General features: G+C 46.1%; 2 protein-coding genes across 2 annotated transcripts in view; one reads left to right on the top strand and one right to left on the bottom strand.

Moving 5' to 3' along the window:
* Window positions 1-1,870: 1,870 nt before the first annotated feature.
* On the bottom strand, window positions 1,871-8,516 carry znrd2 (zinc ribbon domain containing 2). Its single transcript, XM_063188053.1, has 4 exons — window positions 8,427-8,516; window positions 7,503-7,651; window positions 5,579-5,663; window positions 1,871-3,151 (listed from the first exon to the last, which is right to left on the bottom strand). The coding sequence occupies exons 1-4, from the start codon at window positions 8,440-8,442 to the stop codon at window positions 2,535-2,537; spliced, it is 867 nt and encodes a 288-aa protein (XP_063044123.1). The 5' UTR covers window positions 8,443-8,516; the 3' UTR covers window positions 1,871-2,534.
* A 933-nt stretch (window positions 8,517-9,449) lies between these two features.
* Window positions 9,450-17,500, top strand: part of slc44a1b (solute carrier family 44 member 1b) — a 57,414-nt gene continuing 49,363 nt past the window's right edge. The window contains exons 1-2 of the mRNA XM_063188049.1: window positions 9,450-9,532; window positions 16,698-16,787. Of these exons, the coding sequence (XP_063044119.1) occupies window positions 9,476-9,532; window positions 16,698-16,787 (147 nt within the window). The 5' untranslated portion in view covers window positions 9,450-9,475. The remainder of the gene's footprint in view (window positions 9,533-16,697; window positions 16,788-17,500) is intronic.

The raw sequence follows: 17,500 nt of genomic DNA, 5'->3' as shown, positions 1-17,500 counted from the left end.
GCCACATTACCGTTCCTGACTGTGATCAGGGGCCGGGATCAATCATGTGGGCTGTATACTAGGCCACTGCCTGTTATAGCCATAATTTCTAGCACAGCAATCGCCATTACACGCTGAAGAAGGGCTTTGCCTGAGACGTTCGTAGGCGAGTAAACAGAGAAAAATCTGAGGAGTGCTACTTCACATGTTTTTCAATTTCACAATTTGACAATCAAAATATTTTATCTTTTTTTGTGAGGATTGCTTCTTTGGGCCAGTTCAAATGGTGAGATGCAGAGAGGTGGAGGGCCGGTTAAAGGGGCCTGGCGGGCCACATCCATAGCCTGGCTCTCGCGAGACCCCTAGTGCTTCGTGCATCTTCGTTACACTTCGTGAGCTCGTGTGAGAGCCAGGTTACCACATCCAGCCCCCAGGCCTTAGTTTGGGGACCCCTGCATTACATGCTTTAAACAGGGATGAGGGAGCATACGTGCTTTAAAGGGCCGTACACACACGTCGCTGCTATTTACTCGCTACTTGCTCACTCGCCTACTTGCCACTCGCTCTGGGTGATTTTGTTTACTGGTTGTCATGGTTCCCGCTGTCCGCGCCAATAACGTCCGTACGAAACAAAATGTAGGCCTACGCTGTTTAACGTTGATCGTGTGCTGTGCACAACCATGCATATGAGCCTTTGATGGTGTACACTGTATTGGATGTATTTTCCTCAACACTTCAAAGTGTGATGGCGTGCAGAAGTTGGGTGGTCAGAACACCACAGGGGCAACGTCACCTGTCAATAATCTGTATCCTGCATTCCAATTGGTTACTCGCTTAACTCGCGTCGCTCGAAGATAAAATAAGTTTATCTCGGAACCCGCCCACATCGCATCGCTTGTACTCTCCTCGCCTACTCGCCAGCGAGACTCGCTGGAACACGTAGACATTCTATTGACTTCATCCGCTGAGCGAGTAACTAGCAGCGACGTGTGTGTACGGCCCTTAACACACCTGTAGCGCCACCCTGAGGGGAAAACTCTAACAGCATGAGGTGTGACCATTCTGTATACTCTCAAAGGGTGTGACTAACCTGTCAATATTGACAGTAAGGTCACAACTCCACATCAGCTGATTTTAAAGCATGTCACACTTCAACATTAGTGTGACCCTCTGATGAAGACAGAAGTTACTCTGACGAAATATGCCAGGAAAAGAAAAAGGATAGAACAGGCCAATAACTCTGACTGACAGCTCTGACAGTGATGTGATTGGCTGGCCAGTATGAAAACTTTGAAGACATTTTTTCCTGTTTCAATGTTGGCGTAGTGACTTGACTTTGTCTCTAGAGGGCAGCATAGATGTTATGTTCTGCTAAAGGTGTTAGTAGTGTAGCAAATAAAAAGCTTAACACACGCACGCACGCAAATTTCAGTCTCACTAGCCACTTTGCTAACATTCTTTGGGTTGATAACAATTCACCGTAGTTGCTTCAGTTGTTTGTTTTTTTTAAAGATATTTGTATGGGATTTTTGCCTTTATTTTAGATAGGATAGTGGAGAGTGACAGGTGGGGGGGGGCTTAGCGCGCTGCGCCACAGCATCCCCCTAAATTCAAGAATATTAAAAAAAAAAAAAAAAAACTGACAATTCAACTCTGGCTAGCAGAAAAACTGAACGGCTAGTGACTCAAGAAAACCACTAGCCACAATGGCCGGTGTGCAAAAATTTTATCGTCAAGCCCTGACACACACACGCTTGTATTAACAGAACACACACCTCAGCCAAACATACAGGCAGAGAGTCGCTCACACACACACTCTCTCACACACACACACACACACACACACACACACACACACGAGAGGAATGAAGACCTCAGCCAGACACAGAGCTCCATGATCTGATCTGTACTCTTTATTGAGTAATGACTACAGCTTCAACGTAGCAGCCAAACAGGTGGAAGGAGAAAACTCTAGAACAAACACACACACACACACACACTCGAGTGGAGATACAGGAACAGAGGTGACGTCTACACACACACACACACGGCAACACTTCCTTTGCATGTGTCTATCCACTACTTATTGACAACCTCATAGTTTGAGCAGGAGTGTGTGTGTAACTGTGCATGTATATACGTATGAACAAGCGCTAGAGTCAGTCTGACAGTGTGTGTGTGTGTGTGTGTGTGTATATATAAAGGAGTGTATGCGTGGGTGAACGTGAGTGTGATTGTGTGTGGGCACATCAGTCTATATGTATGCGTGTCAGTATACGTGTTCTGTGGGTGTGCGCGTGTGTCAGTATACATGTTCTGTGTGTGTGTGTGTGTGTGTGTGTGTGTGTGTGTCAGTATACATGTCCTGTGTGTCTGTTTGTCAGTATATCGTGCTCGGTGTGTGTGTCAGTATACGTGTTCTGTGTGTGTGTCAGTGTATCAGTATACGTGTTCTGTGTGTGTGTGTGTGTGTGTGTGTGTGTGTGTGTGTGTGTGTGTGTGTGTGTGTGTGTGTGTGTGTGTGTGTGTGTGTGTCAGCATAGCATGTGTGCTAGTTAGTCTCTGTGCAGGTCTCTGAGTGTGCGCAGTGTGTTAGCGCAGGTCTGGATGAGGACACACAGCTGTGTGCTGCTCTCTATGGAGGGGGCGGAGTGAGACATCTGGCAGACCGCCCACTGCATCTTGCCCACCACGGCTTGCTCCGCCTCCAGAACCGTCTGCTGCACGGCCCCTGACATCACAATAGGGCCGGAATGGTGGCCCGGAACCCTCAGGCCTGCTGACGTTCCGGCTCCGATTCCGGTTCCGGAGCCCGCGGCGCCAGGGGGGGAGGAGGAGGAGATAGCAGCAGCCAATGAGGAGGCTGCAGCAGTGGTGGGGTCCAGAGGGGTGGCGTTTACGTTGCCGGGGCGGGGAGCGGCATTGCTAGGGGTGGGGGTGACAGGGTTGGCGGGCCATGGGGGGGTGGGGGCTCCGGCTGGGGCGCGCAGCAGGCCTGACGCCGCCCCCTCGCAGTGCTCCGGCCGGGGCAGCGTGCGGATTGGACGAGAGGAGGAGCTGGGCGGACCAGGGGGCGGGGTTTCGTTTCCGTTGGATTGGTGAGGTGATGATGATGATTGGCTGGCTAGCTGGCGCTCGCGCACCTGGGAGAGGGCTGCCTGGGCATTCAACGCTGAGAAGAGACACACATACACAGGTATTAGTATTCACACTCTCTCACACACACACACACACACACACACACACACACACACACACACACACACACACACACACACACACACACACACACACACACACAGAGAGCTGGGAGAGGGCTGCCAGGGCATTCAACGCTGAGGAGGGAGACGTGCGCGTGTGCGCACACATACACACTCGCGCACACACATACACACTCGCGCGCACACATACACATGCAATCACACGCACACATATTACGTATTAACTCATTGGCTGCCAGCCATTTTCATAAAAGAGTACCTCGGAGTGCCAGCCATTTTTCAGCATTTTGGGTGTTTTTTGGAGGCTCACAGAAAATTGAGTTCTGTGTCCATGTCAACACCATACCTATCAAAACACAGATTAGACGCTCATCTGTCATCAGAAAAAAACGGTGTCTCTCTACCCCTTTCCGTTCTTTCATAATCATCTGTTGAAATTAAGTGGAATTCGCCAAAATGCTGCTTTCTAGCCAAAAAGCTGAGAAAACGCCATTTGAAGTAGAACTATAACTGCAAACGTTTTTGCCCGTAATGGCATCGTCCTAACAACTCCAAACCTATCAGCTGCTATTACACAGTCTTCTGTCATCTGTAGCCTGAACAAAAAGATCATTTGTATGACCTTTTCAATCTAATATACTGAAATATAACGGGGGGACTCGAAAACAAGGGTGTTATGGTTTAGTTGCTGGCGCGCAGCATGGATCATGACAGCAGTTGCCCCTAACTCCGGTAACTCCCTACCTCTCCCTCTCCCTCTCTCTCTCCCCTCGTTGGAGAACGAATCACAGCTGGTTTATTTCCTCCAGAAATAGTACCGTGTTGTGTCTTGTGGGGAGGGAGGCAGGTAGGCAGGCAGCACCGCTTAGCGTAGCTTACTGCAGCTTCTTTGGCAGAGCGGACAATTTGCAGATTGATGATTACTGTCATCATGGTTCTGCTATAATGATCTTGTCATATATTGTTCAATGAATTTTCTTTTGATAAAGTACTGATCACACATCCAACATTTCACAAGCCGATTGGAGTGGTGAATGCTAGCTGGCCTGAGGCTAAGTGCAATGCTTTCTAATGTGAGCTGAATGCATCTGACCAGACACAAAGGCTACTCTGTTCCAAGAATCTGCAACCCCCCTGTCTTTTTTGATGATACAGTAAGCTGATCATACTATACAGATCCATAAAAATAACTGTGGATTGAGTAAAAAATAGTTGACTTACCAAGGCTCCTTTATTTAGGCTTAGTTGTAAGTTGTTAGCGATTTCGTGCTAGCTAGCTAGCTAGCGTAGCAAACTTTATACCCAAGTTACCTCAGTTGGGACACATCACCACTAGTCCCATGCATTCTCCTGTTAGATGATATTTTGTAAGCAACATCCTGATGTTGTGTAGGCTGATCACATTATCCAAAATGAAAGGTTGTCACACAGATCATCTCATGGTGTATTTTGGGCAAGTTAGCTACAATGCCTTCTAGCTAGCTCAACAGGGGATTGTATTTTGGCCATGAGAGGAAGGTTTTTTTTTGGTCAGGCTCTTGACACTAAAATCAGTAGCCTACCTGTGTTAAAATCAGAGGGCAAGAAAGTAGACTACTGTCACAGGTGCTTTACTTTCAAAAATGATTTTGCTATGCTACTTTTGAGATTATATTATAATAGTAAAAAAGGGGTGTTTTTGTCTTGACATTTCATCTTGCTCTGAGCTAAAGCCCTGCCTTGACTGTTCCTAAGGACACTTCTGCCACCTACAGGAACAGTTAGAAAATGCCTAGAGGCTTGAAATTCATACAGAAGATAGGTCAGACCGTCCTCGAGGCCTGGCTGTAAAAAAACGCAATTGTCGGCGAACGACGTCGAAGGTAGGGGGCGTCACTATTTGAAATGACGTCATTCGACGGCCAAGGCAGCCAATGAGTTAACGTGGGAGAGAGCCGCCTGGGCATTCCGCGCAGTGGACACACACACAGACACACACACACACAGACACACACACACACACACACACACACACACACACACACAGACACACACACACACACACACACAATATATACTAGGACACACAGACATCTATTCATTTCATACACTATATATACTGTACTAGGACACACAGAAACTTTGCATCCCTATGGCAGATGACACTTGTAATCCAGACAAAACAGAGAAAAACAAAATTTGATTTTCAAACGAAAACAGATATTTTTTAATATTAATACGGCTGACAGAAATAAACACACACACATTGTCTTTCAAAGACCACACACACACGGCCAGACAGCCAGCCAGACAGACAGACACACACACACTGAAAAACAAACCAAATATGAATGCATGCACTCATGCACACACGCACGAACACACACAAACACACACACCTGGGTTGTCCTTATCCAAATCCGAGTCCAGCTCTTGACAGGCCACACAGTAGATGTTCTTCTGCCGGTCTTCAAGAAGAATCGTCTGCAAGAAAACACACACACACACACACACACACACACACACACACACACACACACACACACACACACACACACACACACACACACACACACACACACACACACACACACACACAGTGAGTACGCACATTGAAACACACCTGGGCCACAGTACCAACAGAGGAGCTGTGGCAGTATTGTGTGTTGTGAGTCCGAGGCATGGCTAGTATATCCTGAAATCAGGAGACTTCCGGAAACGGAGAAGAGAGTTGGGTATACTACGTACAGCTGAGAAGAGAGTTGGGTATAGGGTCATTTCACGTGAAATCAGACAGTTTGGGACCCGAACGACACGGATTTCAATCTTGCTGTACCTGTTTAGTAGCAAGGTAGTACCCCAGAACTGCATTTGTGTGAATCTGACACCAATATTAAGGGAGAAACAGACTAGCTAAGGTTTACATATGAGGGTAGGACACTATGCATTCAGCCTTGATATCAGTCAGTGTAAGTCACAAAAATATGTCCGTGGTGTTATTTGAAAGCTCTTTTCTGGCTCTACAAATTACAAAAACAGCATGGAACACCACAACCCTCAGAATATGAATCAGCATAAATTGAAAAATTAAAAATTGAATATCAAAAATATATATATTTTTAAATGGCTGGTTTCTTGTCTAAACATAGCCTGTAAGGTCATAAACAACACCTGAAAATAGGGTGTTTGTTTTGCTTTATTCATTTCAGAGATAATGGGACATACAGGCTGAAATGAGTTGTAATGAAGTAGTAATAGAGTAGTGTCAGGGACAGGGCTGGAATGGCCATCTGGCAAAATGAAATGACCCTATACTATGTACAGTAAATCTAGCTTTAGTGTCAGTTCTGGCCAGGCCATGGTGGTCAAGAGCTTTCTGCTTATATTTTTTAGGCGCTCTAGATCAGCTAATCAACTGTCCTCGCTCTTCAGTGGTCAGTTTCAAATTTGGCACCTATCAAAAGTTCTCCATTTTGTTCCCAACTCTTGTCTGCTCGATTATTTGCAACTCCACCTTGTCGTGTATGTCATGGCATGGGCTACTCCTTGTCATGTTGCCTGCTCTGTTTATGAGGGAATTGTTTGCTCTTGACTCCTAATCTGAAGGGTGAGCATTATTTTCACTGCTGTCCCATGAATCTCTGCATTCCTTGGTGCTCATGGAAAACCAGGGGACTCCTCTGAACAGAGCCATACCACCAAATCTAATGCATAACTATTCAGTAAAGAAACTGTAGCTTATTAATTATAACTTATTAATTTTTCTTTCAAAATTTCTTCTGACTTGCAACAAGACAGGATTAGGGTGTCACTTGAATTTGAAATGTCCCTGAAATCTATCCGAGACTCAGAATGTCTCCCAGTTGGAGAGCATACCACCCCACCCCACCCCACCCCAGCGTCAAGCCCAGGCTGGCTCACGGCTGATAACAGTCCCCAGCATCTTGTAGCCCTTACACAGACGCAACTAGTTTCCCACCAATCAGAGATGTGTGTGTGTCTGTCTGTTTAATTGAGCGTGGCTACTCACCGAGAAGTGCCGACAGCAGCCTCTGAACATCTATAATCCCGCCAGCAGAGGGGTGTGTGTGTCAGTCTCCCACCCATCAGAGGGGTAAGGGCAGAGGCGCATCTTGCCACCAGGCAAGGCAGGCAGCCGCTTGGGGCCCCCAAACCCCTAGATAATGACTAACAGCCCACATTTTACCACAGTAGTGGCAATCTTGGTTCAAATGTTCATTCTTTTGCATTTTCGCTTGGGGCCCCATCTGACCGTAGAATCGCCTCTGGGTAGGGGTGTGTGTGTGTGTACTCACTACTCACCGAGCAGTGCTGGCAGCAGTCCCCCAGCATCTTGTATCCCTTCAGCAGGTAGTCTCCCATCAACTTGCTGATTTTGTTCTGCCGCTCGCGCTGGGCTTCCAGAACCTTCATCTCGGCTTCCGTCGGCGGTTCCCACTCGAACTCGTCATCTGTCAGGGTTGCCAGATGAGACCGATGAATTCCAGCGCAAAACACTGCTCAAAACCCGCCTGGAAGCACTACATTTGAACTTCAGTCTATTGCTTTCTGTAGCTATACATTTTTTTAACCCATTTTTAACCGCATACATCCATCCTACGCAGCCCCATTGTGCGAGAAACAGCACAATCTGGCAACATCTGTCAAGTCACATCATCACAGCCAAGCGACAGGACATGACAGGACAGGATCTTAGCTGACTTGACGCTGCTCAAAACTTTCACTACCCTCACCAAACCCAAATCGACGACGTGATTTGCATTACGCAACTCTATATCCCTTCACATCATTGTAGCTGTCTATGCACATTCTTTCCAAAGTCAATTTGGGATAAAAACGTTTGCTAAATGTGATGGAATGTCATGTTGACGTTACCGTGAGGTCAACAGCACAAGCTCACAAACCAACATGAATCGACATTCCAGCACGCACTCTCTCTGGTGTCAAACAACTAAAACACCCCATTATATTTGAAATCGTGATTTAAGTCCAAGTTTTAATAGCTAACGGTAACAGCTTAGGACGGAGTATCCAAGCTAGCGGCACAATCTGACGTGTGTGGATGGATCATTATGTCAGAGACTGATCGAACCAGCCAGAGTTAGCCCTTCCACGATAAGACCATTACATTGTTTCAGTTTTGAAGACATGTGTCATGCTGTACCACAACGCATCAACTAATCAAAACATAACTTTTAAAATGAATCCTAATCCTGTTTATCATACCTCCGTTCAGAGCCATGCTGCTCCAATCAAGTTGTCTGCTGTTAGCATCTAGCTACGCGCTTCCTGTCAGTGCTTTTGTGGTGTCTATTCAGACACGCTTTGCAGCCACCTGGCGCCATCGTGTGGTCAGGAGCATTCGCACAGTTCAGATATTACTGGACATGAGTGAAGTGGTCTAACTACTACTACTACTAAACTACTATTATGTTTAGCCTACTTAAAAAGTTACAAGTATGTGTGATGGTAGTAGAAATCACTAAGCAATCAAAACAGTATGCTCTATTATTATTAAACGCATTATTAGACAAGTGAAGTATGTTGTTGGGCTAATATAATGTCAAGCAGTCCTGTTCTGCCACAGACAATGGCAGAGAGAATGTGAAGTGGAGACCAGGACTATACCAAAACAGACACACACACGTCACACACACACACACACACACACACACACACACACACACACACACACACACACACACACACACACACACACACACACACACACACACACACACACACACAGGGAGTACACACACACACACACACACACACACACACACACACACACACACACACACACACACAACACACACACACACAACACACACACACACACACACACACACACACACACACACACACACACACACACACACACACGGACCCCCCATTCCTCGGCCGCTCACTCTCTCTCCCTGGTACAACAGTTGACAATGGAACAATAGGCCTCTGTTCCCCTGCTCTGCTGTCTCCAGCTCCTGGAGAGAGAGAGAGAGAGAGAGAGAGAGAGAGAGAGAGAGAGAGAGAGAGAGAGAGAGAGAGAGAGAGAGAGAGAGAGAGAGAGAGAGAGAGAGAGAGAGAGAGAGAGAGAGAGAGAGAGAGAACAGGCATCAGGCTGCAGGCAGCAGGCATCCCCCTGTATGTGTGTGTGTGTGTCCGGGCCCTGGCCACCTCGAGAGAGAGAGCAGAGCGCGCCACACACACACACACACACACACATTCAGCTCCATTCGTCTCCAGACAGCTTCAGGCTGCAACGCAGGGCAGACATGAAGGACCCCAGGAGCCCCTACGCGCCCTCATACCCTGCTAGGCAGTGGATGAAGGTGAGAGACACATTAGTACTTTATCATCATGGGGTGTGTGTGTGTGTGTGTGTGTGTGTGTGTGTGTGTGTGTGTGTGTGTGTGTGTGTGTGTACCGTTGGTCAGGTCATGGCGTATCGTTTGAGGTCTCCGTAGGTGTGTAGCTCCTCTCCTCTCTGTGTGTGTGTGTGTGTGTGTGTGTGTGTGTGTGTGTGTGTGTGTGTGTGTGTGTGTGTGTGTGTGTGTGTGTGTGTGTACGCGACCTCATACCACGGCAGGAGGTGGATGAAAGTGAGAGAGACGAGTCGTGTGTGTGTGTGTGTGTGTGTGTGTGTGTGTGTACACGAGTGGTCTTATTCTCATTTCATGGATCATGAAGTGCTGTGTTGTCAGAGGTGGAGGTTGTGGACGTTATCTTCGTTATTGGTAGTAACACATTTGCCTTTTGAAAAGTGTGTGTGTGTGTGTGTGTGTGTGTGTGTGTGTGTGTGTGTGTGTGTGTGTGTGTGTGTGTGTGTGTGTGTGTGTGTGTGTACTTGAGGGGTGGGGTGGAGTGGGGGCTACTGCATGTCCCCCTCCAAATGACATCCGTGATCGCTTCATATGTCACCTGAGGACGGCTTTGGTGTGTGTACTTACGCCTCCTCAACCGGCTATGAGAACTAGGAAAGAAAACAATTGAATATGGATGCGTAGTAGCATACTATTTTATTTGTTACGACAGTAATCCGTGGCTGTGGTGTGGCCCCTTAAAGCTCGCCGTACTTCCAGTGGCAGCACGCTTTATAGTCATTGAAAAGTTAACTATATTAGTACTACATTACTATAACATAACATAAGGCCTTTAGTAATGCATCACGACTTGGTCATTGCCATTCTGCAAACAGCAAATTTATAACGCCGTGTCTTAATGGGAAAAAGAATTATTTAGTTTCAGCAATGATTGTATTCAGCTGTATTGTATTGTATTGTATTGTATTGTAGTGGGGTGGGGTTGTCATACGCTACTGCAGTGTTTCTCAAAGTGGGGCGGAAGCCCCCCTAGGGGGCGCGGAGGTATTGGAAGGGGGGGCTCGTGAAGTCATTCTGCTTTGCCATTAAGTCAACACATTCACTTTACATTCACAATATATTCATTAATTTATTCACTAATACTTAGAGAACATCATAGGTAGGCTATATACGTATATTAGGCTTTACTAAACTTTACTGAGGTCTATTTATTTGTATTTTCGTAACCATTTTGGCTTGAGGGGGGGCGCATGCAGATACCCTTCCTCTGAAGAGGGGAATGGCAGGAAGAGTTTGAGAAACACTGCGCTACTGAGTGGTGGTGGTACTGAAAGCTGCTGTTGTTTCCAATGGCTATTATAGTGCTGTGACATAGGCAGGCCCTACAAATGCAAAGCGCAGTAACAACCTATTGTGTCAGAATCAAGTTTAGACAGAAAATGGTCTTCATCACACCTTCTTGACAAAGCCTTATGGTCCAAATGAGTCCTGGTTTACAGATATTACTATGTCAAATCTGCAGTAGGCCTAACTACAATATCCAAACTAAATCCAAGGCTTTGAAGGCATTTTTCCACAGTTACAATGTTGCATAGTTACTGCACGTTGCCTTTAGGGCAGTGGGATTATAACACTGTAAGACACTAGTCATAAGGGCAGGGGTGACAGTAGTTTTTTTTTTTTTTTTACCAGTGCTACCTCCCCACCCGCAAACAAACAATAAACAAACAAAATAAACATGTGCACTACAGATCTATATCGCTGCATGACTATTTCCGGTGTCTCTTCATAGCAGGACATTTTTCTCAAAAGGCATAGTGTGGTTGTATTTTCTACTTAAATGGCAGACCTTTACATATGTAGGTTTTTGGCCAACATTGAACCTATTCTTTTACTGCGCACCAGCTGTAGGCCTCCATTTTATACCAGTGTGTATCCGTCTACTTTCAACCCTGCATAAGGGTTATTAGGTTTGTGGTTTATATCCTGTCATCCCACACTGTCATTGTCATTTGACAGTTGTTCCGTATCGAATAGCTAATGGCATTGGGTAAATGCTGTGGTTTTATAGCGTCATCAGCCTTATACAGTCTAACACTGTTGGAGAAGACTGTGGATGGTGACCTCCTATCCTTAGTCAATCTCTCTCTCTCTCTCTCTCTCTCTCTCTCTCTCTCTCTCTCATGTCCATGTTCATTCCTGTCTTTCTCTCTAGAAAAGATCAGTTCTTTGTGCAGGGGTCTCTGCGATCTAGTGGCGTGTGTGTGTGTGTGTGTGTGTGTGTGTGTGTGTGTGTGTGTGTGTGTGTGTGTGTGTTTGGCTCAGGGATGGTTAAGTGACAGTGGCAGAGTAACGGGGTTTCTCCTGGTGTCAAGGGAGTGATGTGATGGGTTGATGTTCCCATGGGCTACTCTTTGATCGTTTTTCAGGAGGTCCTGTTTGCGCGAGCTTTGAAGCGCCCGCTGGAGAGCTCGGGTTCCAACATTAACTTCCGGTGACTGAAGACAGCAGGCGCGCGCTGTGAGTGGACAAAAGCGTTCCTTTTCCGGCTGCACCTGCTCCCTTCTCCATCAGGAAGTGTGTCGCCTGCGAGTTAAATCCTATAGCGAGTAGTAATCCTGTTTAGCTAGCGACCAGGGCCCCGAGGACGCTACGCTACACTACTGCTACTGCTGCTGAGCTGCCTGGTGTCGGTGTGTCCAGCCAGGGCGAACTGACAGGACAACAGGGGGTCGTATATGCGATCTATTGTCTCCTCTCCTCTCTCAGCACCACCAAGAGCGAGCTGCCTCTTGCGCTTTATATGCGGGGTAAACGCGCGCGTCTGCTCCGTGCGAGGCGGGGTCTTGTTTTCCTGTGCGCCCGCGCTCTGCTTCTCATCTAAGCGTCGCCTGACATGGGATGCTGCGGCAGCTCTGAGGTAAGCAAGCGAGAGCTGTGCGAGCGAGAGCAGCCATGGATGCCCGACTCGAGCTCCACTGGTCGCCTCCTGGCCTGCCTCTATGTATCGCTGCTGCGCGCTTTTGTTGTATCGGGGAGGGAATGAGGAGGAGGATGCTGCTGCTGCTGGTGCCTCGGCTCGGCCCTATTGTGTGCTGCGTTGATGTGTGTGTATTGTGCGTATTGTGTGTGCGTGTGTATGTGATGCATCCCCTAGAATGAGTTGCGCTGGCTGCTGAGATAAATATGTGCTTAGCAACTCAGGGCGCTGCATAGCACCTAGAACTCTAATCCAGTTAATAGGCTACAGGCAGTAGCAGTAGGCTCTAGCCCAGCTAGGTTATCGGCATCGTATGACCGCAGCCCGGGTGCCCTGTATTACCCTGGCTGGCTGGCAAGGGAAGGGAGTCGGTCGGTCGTTCGTGTGCATCGCTTCTGCACCTCGCTACCGAACCGAACGGGTTGTTTTTTTGGCCGCAGTCAGGATAACCTGAGTCGCATCTTGTCACCAGGGCAGACAGCCACTTAGCACAGTCACAAGCCTAGGTGGTGAATAACAGCTAGGACATTAAACTACAGTAGTGACGATTTGTTGCAAATGTACATTATTTTGAATTTTCACATGGGGCCCCAACTTATCCCACAATCGCCTCTAAGGATAACCACGCCTCGGTGCGCATCGCACGAACTGGAGAGAAATAGCGAGGGACAGAGACAGAGACAGAGAGAGAGGAGAGAGAGAGAGAGAGAGAGAGAGTTTAAGGTCACACCGTGAGTTTATCTTTAAATAGCCCCCATGTCCATTCACGCCATGCACCCCATACGGCGCTACGGTATGGGCACGCAGGCTGGTCCCCTCACAGAGGTGCTGAAGTCGGCGAGGAGCCAAAAGGCCCCCCGGTTCTCTCTCTCTCTCTCTCTCTCTCTCTCTCTCTCTCTCTCTCTCTCTCTCTCTCTCTCTCTCTCTCTAAGTGGAGGAAACATTGAAATTAACCCTATAATGCCGCCTAGCTGGGTTTAACCTGCTAATGACCGTTTAGTGGACTTAGTCCAGGTTTACTGTACAGGGTACCGCCAATAGCGCTATGGATGGCCATTGGTGACCTCTGGGAGCAGGAATGCAGGGCTTGACACTAACCTTTATTTGTTCCAAAGCCACTGAGCCTTCTACTGGCTACAGTAGTTTTTTATTACCACAATACTGTCAGCCTATATGTAAGGGCAAAAATGAAGTTCTAATGTAGCTTCCTACACCAAAAGAAAGCAGACAAATAGAACATGAGTGAAACACTGAGGGGTTGTCTGGGAGCAGGCATGTCAAACTCATGCCCAGGGGTAATTTTATTTGGCCCACAAGATCATTTCAAATGTGTATTACAGTTGGCCCATGGCCACACACACCATAATTGTATAGCATATTAAGACTTGAACATGAAATTGCGTGCATCACAGGAGTATGAGCGGGCCCAGGCCAGTGAAACAGATGATGAACTATGATGGGAATTTATGAAATTCAAATATGAGTATTAGGTGTGTGTGTGTGCACAATTTTAGTCCCTTAAAAAAACGTGGTAACACTTTATTTTAGGCATACATCTATTAGCACTAATACATACAATGTTAATGCCTGCATAAGTAAGTTGTAAGGCATGTACTAAGCAAACGCTAAGGCCTACTAGGTCCTTACTAAGGTTGGTAATAATAAATTAGTAATAAATCCCTTATTATGCATGAACAAGACATTTGCGAATACATGCCTAACAAATGTTTGATTTTGCTTTACATGCCTTAAGTTACTTATACAGGGACATTGTATGTATTAGTGCTAATAGATGTATCCCTAAAATAAAGTGTTACCAAAAACGTAAATATATATTGAGTTTGGCCCCTGACTTTGCGCCAGATTTTGGTTTTGGCCCTTTTGACCCCTGCCCTGGGGGAATAATGAGTTGTCCTGCGTGCCTAAAGAAGAAAAATCTGCACTCACAAACTGCGTCTCATTATTTATTCATATTACCACCATGTCCAAAAAGCAAACGCGTTTCGGCTATCAAGCCTTCATCAGTGTCCACCATGTCCAAAAAGCAAACGCCATGTCCACCATGTCCACCATGTCCAAAAAGCAAACGCGTTTCCGCTATCAAGCCTTCATCAGTGCGTGGTACCATATAAATAAATAATGAGATGCAGTTTGTGAGTGCAGATTTTTCTTCCTTAAGTTGATACATTTTATCGCGCACCCAAAGACTTTCGTTTTTCCAAGAAGTTGAGCGTGTCCTTTGTCAAAACTTGTTGTCCAGCGTGCCCTCTGTGGACTGACATGTCACCACCACTATGATAGTTTTAAAGTAAGAAGTCCGCACACTTAAAATCCTTTTTGTTGTATTTTATTATTTCATGGCAGGATTACGTTTCGACCTCAACAGTCTTCTTCAGAGGAGAATCTGTTGAGGTCGAAACGTAATCCTGCCATTATAAATAATAAAATACAATAAAAAAGGATTTAAAGTGTGCGGACTTCTCACTTTGAAAACTACACTATTCGTCCTGCACCTTTTCCTGGGATGTGCACAATCTCCTTCAACCACCACTATGATAGCAAAATCAATAAAATTCTCCTTTTGGGGACAGAAATGATGATCCCCACTAATCTTAGTGTTTCATCTTGGAAATGTTGTTGTTGCTGGTAAAACTAAAAGAACCAAATGTAAATGTAATCCCGATGTAATTTGAATAATGTTCATTTATTTGCTATAATTGTTTGAATAATACATTTAGTTCACAGTCATTCCAGTCATTCCAGTAATTTTCAAGTGATTGCAGACATTTTTGCAGAAGGCCGATGCACTCTTTCCCATGGTGTAGTCTACGTAGAACGCGGGTATACGGAGTATACCCACTTCAAAATTTCAGGGATTTCAGTATACCCACTTAAGATTGATTTATCCATTATTTTGAATAGCACAAATATATACAGTATACCCACTTCAAAACAATTCTCAAATATACAGTATACCCACCATAAAAAAGTAGACTACACCACTGTTTTCAAGTGATTGCAGACATTTTGCACAAGGCCGATGCACTCTTTCCCATTGGTCATTTGTCAGTCAGGAGGGTGGGACACCCATGTGACTATCTTGATTGAAAAGGCAATATGGTGCAGCTTTACATGGAATAGGGGCCTATAGAGCTTGAAAGTGACGTCACTTCCCCCGATTTCATAGGACCTCAACAGCGTTTTTAGCCGAAAATCGTAGCATGTAATCCAATGGTGGTATTAAAATGATATTTCGATCCCCTTCGAGTTGTGCCACGAGCTCCATATATGTTGTTTCTGATATTTTTGTTTAATTTTTCGTACCCCAACACTTTTTAGAAAGCTGTGTTTCTTCACATTTTTCATGCAGACGGCCTCAGAACAAAACATTGATACCTCTGCATGAATAATCTTTATCTAGCCTCTTAAACAGCATATTTGTAGCCCAGCGCATATAATGACTGAGATCAGAAGATATTTACTTGCTACCATGGTGTTAGATGGTCAGCTTAGGTCCCGTGAAATGCAGAACTAAGGGGCGGGACTTTCAAGCTCTATGAAATGTTTTGCAAAGCAATCTTAGACAATTACATTTGCAATACAATTAAGGTATACTTTCAGGGGACCTTGTGAAGGTGGCGTCTGTTGTAAAGTTGGCCGCCTTCAATATACATGGGCTGCACGTTTGTAAACATAATCTGCGTACTCTTCAACATCTGATTGTTGCAAACTGCTGTCACTCAAAAAAATGAGCTCACATGGTTGGCTGTGTGTGTGTGTGTGGGCACGCTTATGTGTGTTATCTGTGTGCGTGCTCGTGTGTGTGTGTGTGATCTGGGACATGTGCATGGACTTGTCACTAGGGGTCTAAGGATGGTTGGCTTTACGAAAGGCACAGCAAATGGCCAAATATTGTTCAATTGAAATACTGTTTGTATCCTTGAAACTGCTGTTACCTTGAGACCCACATTGGATTGTGACTGAGCACTGCTGTATCTGTAACATTTATGTCCTTATGTACGTATTATGAATTGCGAAAATATTAATGTTAAATGTTAAAATGTGTGATCTGTGTGTGTGCGTGTGTGTGTGTGTTTGTGTGATCTGCGTGTGTGTGTGTGTATGTGTGTGTGTGTGTGTGTGTGTGTGTGTGTGTGTGTGTGTGTGTGTGTGTGTGTGTGTGTGTGTGTGTAGCGGACCAAGCGCGAGTGGAGGCCGCTGGAAGAGCGGAGCTGCACTGACCTGCCCTGGTTCCTCCTCTTCATCATCTTCCTCATCGGCATGGTGAGAACACACACACACACACACACACACACACACACACACACACACACACACACACACACACACACACACACACACACACACACTCACACACACACATACACACACGCACAAATACACACACACACACACACACACTCACACACACACACACACACACACACACACACACACACACACACACACACACACACACACACACACACACACACACCCTGGTTCCTACTCTTCATCCTCTTCCTCATCGGCATGGTAAACACACACACACACACACACACACACACACACACACACACACACACACACACACACACACACACACACACACACACACACACACACACACACACACACACTAGAGTGAAAGCCCACCTGGGAAATTCCAACTCCCATAGTCAACACTCCTCAGCTCCATAGCTCCACAGCACTTAAATAAATAAAAATACATGCCTATCAAAAACAAAATGCAGGATATCAAAAAAAAGGGGGGGGGGGAGTAATGTGATGTGTCATGAAGCTGTTTTTTGGGGAGATTTTTTATTATTTTTCAGACAGGAAATGAGATGGGAGAGAGAGACCGGGATGGATCGGGAAATGACCTGGGCCGGAATCGGAACCAGGTCACCCGCGTAGCAGTCCAGTGCCGAGCCGTTTGAGCCACGGCTGGGCTAATGTGTCATAGCACTCTAAAGCAGTGTTTCCCAACCTTTTTT

This window comes from Engraulis encrasicolus, chromosome 22, assembly GCF_034702125.1.
Source record: "Engraulis encrasicolus isolate BLACKSEA-1 chromosome 22, IST_EnEncr_1.0, whole genome shotgun sequence".
NCBI lineage: Eukaryota > Metazoa > Chordata > Actinopteri > Clupeiformes > Engraulidae > Engraulis > Engraulis encrasicolus.
The sequence above is the reverse complement of the archived record's forward strand: the minus strand, read 5'-3'. Positions and strand labels throughout refer to the sequence as shown.

Bases quoted from the DNA above. Each gene is read 5' to 3' on its own strand.
- znrd2 (XM_063188053.1), bottom strand. The intron at 5,664-7,502 runs GTGAGTAGTGAG...GTTTTCTTGCAG, and splicing joins ACTGCTGCCAGCACTGCTCG to ACGATTCTTCTTGAAGACCG. The intron at 3,152-5,578 runs GTGTGTGTGTTT...GTCTCTTCTCAG, and splicing joins TTTGGATAAGGACAACCCAG to CGTTGAATGCCCAGGCAGCC.